This window comes from Argiope bruennichi, chromosome 6 (assembly GCF_947563725.1).
Source record: "Argiope bruennichi chromosome 6, qqArgBrue1.1, whole genome shotgun sequence".
In the NCBI taxonomy this organism is placed as follows: domain Eukaryota; kingdom Metazoa; phylum Arthropoda; class Arachnida; order Araneae; family Araneidae; genus Argiope; species Argiope bruennichi.
Window position 1 is genome coordinate 90,392,756 of NC_079156.1, and position 8,036 is coordinate 90,400,791.

The window sequence follows — 8,036 nt, forward strand, 5'->3', positions numbered from 1 at the left end:
GATATAAACCATTAAATTGCCAATTCTATCCCCTAATAGATTTAATAGAATTTCCACTTTAAATTTATCACTAACTGCTTTTGTTTTGAAAGCTTTTTCGAGCGAATTGAAAAACAGATTAAAACATTCAGCATTTTTGGGAACAGTGTCATGGTTTGACATCGAATCAGATAATATTCTTATTCAGATACTTTCATTAAAGACTCTGCTTTCGATTTCTTGGATGAAAGGGCATTTGTTTATGGCGTAAATATAAAACTCAAAGCCATTCTCAAAAGTAAACACAACCTCTTTTAATGAATTCCAAACTACATATACATCTTTTTTAACACCGTTGCCATTCGGAACAAAACAAAAGCTGAAACATAGACAATATTAATAGATATAGAGAATCAACGCGACATCCTCCCACCTAAGTTAACATTTTACATTAAAACTTTAACTTACACATAGTTGCAAGAAAGATATATAAAATTAACAAAATTAAAATTGTTCACAAGTCCAGTCTTTTAGGTATTTTGACCGTACGACCTGTTCTAGTCTTTTGAAACTGTGGCTCAAAGCTTACATCACACACATTGTTAGAGCCAGACTCTTTACAAGTTTCCAACTTCTTAGTTGAAAAGTTCTCAACAATAAGATCATCATTAGAGACTTCTAGTGGATACAGTCTCTGAGTTGGTCTTAGTAATTCTCCATTTGCCTTTTTAAGTCTCACAAGTCTTGTTACTCCCTCTTGACCTGGAATAATCTCTATTATTTTTCCCAGTGGCCAATTCAGTCGCTTGGTGTTGTCACTTCCTATCAATACAACATCACCGATATTCACTTTCACTGATCTTGTCTTGTCCGATTTTTGAATAAGTGCTCCTAGATATTCGGATCTAAAGCTTTTTCGAAGATCCTTTTGTAAGTTTTCTCTGTATTTGACTCGTTTATTCAGACTTCTGTGTCCAATATCATCAAGATCAGGAACACCACTTGTTTGAATGTCTTGAAGAAATAGAGATGGACTTAAAGGCATTAAAGTAACATTTTCAGTAACATAGGTCAATGGACGGGAGTTGATCACTGCTTCACAGTCGCAGAGAATGGTGATCATTTCTTCGGAAGTTAAAGAAGCTCTTCCTAGTACTCGCCTCAGTAAACTCTTGAGAATACCTATTACTCTCTCCCACCAACCTCCCCACCATGAGGCAGTTGGTGGATTAAACTTCCATTGAATTGGTGATATAGAAGTATCATCAATAATCTGCTTCCAGTTTAGATCTCGTAGCGCATTTGAAGCTCCTACAAAGTTAGTTCCGTTGTCACAGTAAATTATTTTACTTCTTCCTCTGCGGGATATAAATCTTCTAAGGGCTAGTAAAAAACTCTCAGTAGACATGGACTCAACCAATTCTAGATGCACTGCCCTGTATACGGCGCAGGTGAATAAGCAAATCCAGGATTTGGTGTTACCTTTTAAGATCACTGGACCAGCAAAATCCATGCCACAAATTTCAAATACAGCCGCTTCTCGGAGTCTGTCGTTTGGAGGGTTTACTGTGCAAACTTGCACGCTTTTTGCAGAAAATCTTCTACATACGGTGCACTTATTAATCAGAGATCTCACCGTTTTTCGAGCATTAAGAAGCCAAAATCTCTCTCGAAGAATATTTATTAAAATTTGGGTACCAGCATGTGCATTTTTCTCGTGATAATATCGTATTAATCTCTTGACCACCTCATGATCGGACGGAAGAATAGCTGGAGTTTTAAACTCTTCTGAATCCTGTCGAAAGGTAAGTTTCGTTTTCAGTCTGAGGATTCCACTCTGATCCTTAAATACTCCTAAAGTTTTTAATTTATTATCTCTCTCGTCTACAAAGCAATCCTCTTGAACCATTTTGATTAATAATTTCTCGGCTTCAAAAATTTCATCAAAATCAAGGTCTCCATGTCTTTTCTTAATTTTTTCAGCTCGACAATTAAAGGTACACCGTAGAATCCAGGCAATTAGATGAACTATTTCCTGGTATTTCGAAAAATATTTGTAATACCAGTCTTCCTTAGGAACAAAACTTGTAGAAATCAAACTTCTTGTCACAAATGAAACTATAGTCTTTTTCTTTTCCCGAACAATCTCGTTTTCATTTAAGCTTAGATTTCCTTTTGGCCAATCCTCTTTAGGCTAGTAAAGCCAACTTGGTCCTAACCACCAGTTAGATTTCAATAAAGTTTGAGCTGAACAACCTCTACTCGGGAGATCAGCAGGATTCATGGAACCAGGGATATGTCTCCAAGAACTTTTATTTGTTAACGCTCTAATTTCCTTCACTCTATTCTGGACAAAGACTTTCCAGGCTTCTTCTCTCATAATCCATGTCAAGACAGTCGAAGAATCAGTCCAGAAGTAAACTTCTTCACTCTGTATCTCTGACAAAATAGAAGTTGAAAGTCTTGCTGAGACAGTAGCTGCAAGTACAAGTCTAGAGATAGTAATCCCTTCCTTTCCTGTTGGTGAAACTCTACTCCTGGCTTGTATAAGTTGTACTTTAACTGAATCACAAGTCTGTATTCGGATGAAAGCAGCGACAGCATAAGCATGCTTACTAGCATCACAGAAAATATGTACTGAAATATTTCCACTTGCAATCTCTGAACCAAAATATCTTGGAAAACGGATTTTCTCTAAACAGTCAATATCTTTTAGCCATTTTAAAAATGTATTTTTTGTAATTTTATCAACTTCTTCATCCCATGTTATTTTCTGTTTCCACGTTTCTTGAAGCAATAATTTAGGAATTAGGATGACAGGACAACATATACCAAGAGGATCGAACAATCTATGAGCTGTAGATAAGATTAATCGCTTAGTTACCTTTTCAAAGCATAATTCTTTTACACTTGCAGTATTAATTCGTAGAGTGTCAGATTTTTTATTCCATACCAGGCCGAACACATTTGTATCGGCAGAAGTATCAGCATTGACATCACTGAACTCCCACCCTCTAAGCTCGAATTTTTTCTCGGCCATTACCTCAGTCGAAATGCTAATAAAACGATGTAGTTCTTTTTCATTTTTAACGCAACTAACACAATTGTCAACATAAAAACTATGCGCAAGTTTTTGAATGACATCTTTTGGATACGAAGATTCTCCAGTTCCTATTTTTTCCAAAACAGTTTGTAAATGAAGCTGAATAGTAGAATTTAGAAGAAAAGGGCTACTCGATACACCAAAAACTACACGGCAATGTCTGTACTCTTTCAGCTGACCATCATTACCAATCCACAAAAACCTCAAGTAATCTCTATCCGTGGGTGAAACACCTATTTGTAGAAAGGCTTTTCGGATGTCAGCAATAACACCGATCTTCTCTTTTCGAAATCGGGTTAAAAAACTCGGAATCTGCTCTATTAGATTCGGCCCCTTCTCAAGACAATCATTAAGACTAGGAAATCCCTTTGCCTTGGCCGAAGCGTCAAAGACAGGCCGGATTTTTGTAGTGCTATTCTCCTTGATAACTGCTCGATGAGGCAGATAATGTACTGAAGCCTGATAATTTTGGCAACTTCCTCAATTACTCCCTCCTCAAGCCATTCCCTAAAAACGTTCTCATAAGCTTCATAATTAGACTCGGTTTTAAGACGTTTAACAGTCTTGTTCAGTCTTCCCTTTGCTAAATCAAAATAATCTGGGAGTGGTGGATGATCTTCCAACCAAGGCAAATCTACTTCAAAACGATCATCTACCAAATGAACTGTATTTAGAAAATGCATTCGAGCAGCTTCTTGTAACTCGATCTGGCTTTTCTTCACAGATGGGTCAGTTATGCCAAGAGTATCCAAGGACCATAAGTCTGTTATTGTCTCTGCTGTAGATAACATGGACTGAACTAATAAAGATGAACATTCACTTCTCGCAGTATCAGTTATTCGTCCCATTACAGACCACCCAAGTTTTGTTTCAATCGCTACGAGTCCACAAGACATTTCACGATAACCTCCTGTCATGAGCTTCCCAGCTACATCAGCTCTGATAAGGATTTCAATAGGATCTTCACAATTATCCACAATATTTACATTATAAGCAGCTAACTCCTTCACGCAAAACTCATTCACAGTAGGTGGCACAGTTTTACAAATAATTTGTTGACTAAGAACTTTAAAATTACAATTATAATTCTCATGTACACTCGATAAATACAAAGTATATACATCATGTTTACATACCCCAGTATGCTTGCCACCAAATAGGGAGTGCTGCAAATATTCACAGCTGGTAGGCTCATAGCTCATTTCTTCAGCTGTAGCTCGTAGTAAATATGACCGCTGTGAACCAGTATCGATAATAGCTCTTGCTGCACGTTTTTTCCCGTTGCCTCTAATTACAACTTTGAATGTCTGCAGGACTACGTTTGGATTGGTAGACAAGTTGGAAAGAGCTTGATCCATTTCAGAACTACTATCAGTTCTCTTATCAACTTCAAGCGATTCTTTGTCTTTAGACTCAGATATCGGATTCATTTTTCTACACAGAAGAATGTGGTGTTTTTTGCCACAACACAAACAACTAGCTCTGACATTACAATCTCTGACAGAATGTCCAGTTTTTAAGCATAAAAAATGAGAGAGTTGAGCAATTGCCTCTCTTTGCTTCAAGGGCATTTTTCTTACTTTAAAACAATCTCCAGAATAGTGTGCATTAGAACAAAATATGCACTGTTTTGACACTTGAGACGAAGTCAAAAGATCAGTTGCACTAGGTGTCTCATAAAAGTTTACATTCCTAGTTTTATTTTCACTCATTTTTTTATCACCAGAAAATTTATTATATTTCACTTCCGCTTTCGGTTTAGAAGCGTTGAAACTTCTAGAAGCAAGAAGAATGCGTTCTTCTGATTCAACCTCATCTTGTAAAAATTCTAAAATAAATTCTAAATCACTTTTTTCTATTTTAGTTGAATTTTGATCGGAATCATTCGTGTTCGTTTCACGAACTCTACGATGAGCCGATCTATAACGCTCCCAAGTAATTAAAGTTTCTTCGGGTAGCGATGACTCAACTAGAGGAAATAACATAGCAGCATATTTCTCCCTAGTAACTCCTAATAGTTCAAGTGAACGTAGTTTACTCTCGAGTTGATCAAACAACTTTCTTAATGAATTTTTTGAACAGTTCTGTTTTTGAAGAACTAATGCTAGTAAATCTCTAACATATACTTGAATTAATAATTCTTCTCTGCCAAAACGCAATTTTAATTGTTTTAAAGCTTTTTCATAGCTATTACCACCTGGAGGAAAACTCTTAATTAATTCTTCGGCAGGACTACCTCGTTCCATTGCTTGAGATAGATATGAAAATTTATCGTGAGAATCGATATTAATGTCCTCATCAATTTTTTGAAACTGTCCCCAAAAATGTAACCAATTGCGTACATTACCGTCAAAAGTAGGTAATTTTATTTTTTGGATAATTTAATAAGGTATTCGTACCAATATTAAAACTTTCATTTTTAGAGGATAACTGTTCAATCACAAATGATTCTAACTTTTGTTTTAAAGATCTCCAGCGATCAATGTAAGTTTCCGACTCATCTACTTCTCTCTCGATTTCAGTATCGAGTCTCCTCGGAATACAACGACTGTTTAAATTTTTCTTCACATGCCATCATTAATAAAGCTTTCTCCTCAATTAGCTTTAATTTATTGATTTTATCGGCACAACTCAGTTGATTTTCTGTCTTGTCAAAGGAATTGCATGCTATAGTAAACAGTCTTCTCAGTTGCTTCCTGTCTTTCAAAACAGTTTCCATAATGAAATAAATGCTGAAATGTTTCGTACTTACTCTTAAAAAGCAACCGAGTCCTGTCACGGACGCCAGATGTTACGGTTTGACATCGAATCAGATAATATTCTTATTCAGATACGTTCATTAAAGACTCTGCTTTCGATTTCTTGGATGAAAGGGCATTTGTTTATGGCGTAAATATAAAACTCAAAGCCATTCTCAAAAGTAAATACAACCTCTTTTAATGAATTCCAAACTACATATACATCTTTTTTAACACCGTTGCCATTCGGAACAAAACAAAAGCTGAAACATAGACAATATTAATAGATATAGAGAATCAACGCGACAAACAGGAATCATCAAAACTTTGATACTCTTAATTAAATTCTCTAAACTAAAACTCTGTTCGCTATCGCTAAGCTCACACGATGAGGATTTGAGCTTTAAAAGCTCTATTTCTTTCTCTACACGCAAAAGCGAAAGCCTTTCAATCTCCAATTTTTGTTCTAATGAACGCCTTTCGTTTTCGGCTTGATCCGAATTTTTACTTCTTTCGTCTGAAATCTCTTTAATTAAATTTTTCACAACCTCAATTTTATGCTTATAAATGTCACTATTCTCAATTATACTTATCAAATCTACAACTTTAGCGGAAGATGCAAATTCAATATTTAGTTCCGTACACAAACTCTTTAATTCGTCTTTTTTCAAACTAGACAAAGACATAATGAAAATTTAAGTAATTGAACACTTACCCACAATAATTATCCTTGAGAATTGGGACGAGAGAATACGCGAAAACACAGAGAACAGAAACAGAAAACACCACTCAAGCTACAAGTTTCGGTTCCTAAGCCTACGCTAATCCACTTCGCATATTTTCTCACACACAAAAAAAAAAAATGTAATCCATCGCTGATCGCTATTTCCACTCCTCCGGGACGGACCATATGAATACACACGCACTGAATTTATGTCGATAGCTATCACATTATTAAAAAATCACAACACAAGAATAAATTTGGACTCTTTTTTCCTTTATTCTGGCCATCATTGGTTAGCAGGCGCTGCCTTGCTACCGCACACACACTCGCTAACGCTACACAATACACTGAAGTGTTTTTCCCTTTGCCGCAAGAGGGCAGCACAGTGACAGGTCGGAACAATATTAACTTGCAATAGCTTCATTGGAAAAAGGTATTTTACAATAAGATCATGTGCCTAAAAATGAAAATAGGAGAATTCATATCCAAGATCTGATTGTTTTTGTAATAAAATGCATTGTTGTTGTTTTTTTAAATCCTATATATACATTGAAAAATAAATATATGCGAAACCTAATGTTTAAGTAGCTCATTTTTCACAAGTGCATTTTTCATATCTTATATAAAATAATAAGTTTGTTCATATATTTACAAAATATTTTCCTCACCTTCTTAAAAAACTGCAACAACATCTTTGTATCTTTTCTGCATTTTATATTGTTCGTGTCCGAAATATACTAAATTTCTGTTGTACACGCGCGCTTATTCGCCTCAGATTAGAAATGCATCTGAGTTTCTGCTCGTTGTTGAAATTCTTATAAGAATTATTTTAGGTAGGTGACTGTGTTTTAGGAAATAAACTATGTTCGATGTTTTCGCTAAAAAAATCGACTTTTGGCGAAAACATCGAATATTTTTTATTCTGGATCTTTATAAACTTTCTTTTATAAAACTTTTTGAATTTAGTTTCTACATTCATTTTAAATAGCTTCCATGATAAAAGCATATATTTTATGAATGACAGAATGATGTCATGTTCATTTAACATGGCATCATTCTGGCGCGATCTGTGTTTCTATCTCTCTCTCTCTCTCTGTGTATATACTAAAATTTAAAATGAAATATAACTATATTTTTTCCAAAATTAGATCTCAGTGCGAGTAAATCTCAAGAGTCTCATAAAAAAATAAGCTCAAATATTAACAATTTTTTTATGGTAAGAAAAAGAAACTGAAAACGTAAATTTGCAATATTTGTAAATTTTGTTTTTAATTAAAAATATTTTTGTAAAGAAAGGGCGAGTATCTGTATTTAAAAAGTTAAATAATAATTAATTTTCTTTAATTAAATGTAAAAATTACTTAATACGAGTTATTTTCAAGCTATATTAGAGAAATTGTGCTACCCTTTGTCGGATTTGTCCTGCCCCCCAGTCTGCAAATTCTCTGCCACCGCCTTCCTCTGATTAATAGATTTAAATAAAGTGGCGAAT

General features: G+C 34.9%; 2 protein-coding genes across 2 annotated transcripts; both read right to left on the bottom strand.

The window, feature by feature from the left end:
- Window positions 1-493: 493 nt before the first annotated feature.
- On the bottom strand, window positions 494-1,888 carry LOC129971826 (uncharacterized). Its single transcript, XM_056085803.1, has one exon. The coding sequence runs from the start codon at window positions 1,886-1,888 to the stop codon at window positions 494-496; it is 1,395 nt and encodes a 464-aa protein (XP_055941778.1).
- A 285-nt stretch (window positions 1,889-2,173) lies between these two features.
- Window positions 2,174-3,019, bottom strand: LOC129971827 (uncharacterized). The gene has a single exon (XM_056085804.1). The coding sequence runs from the start codon at window positions 3,017-3,019 to the stop codon at window positions 2,174-2,176; it is 846 nt and encodes a 281-aa protein (XP_055941779.1).
- Between the last annotated feature and the right edge of the window lie 5,017 nt (window positions 3,020-8,036).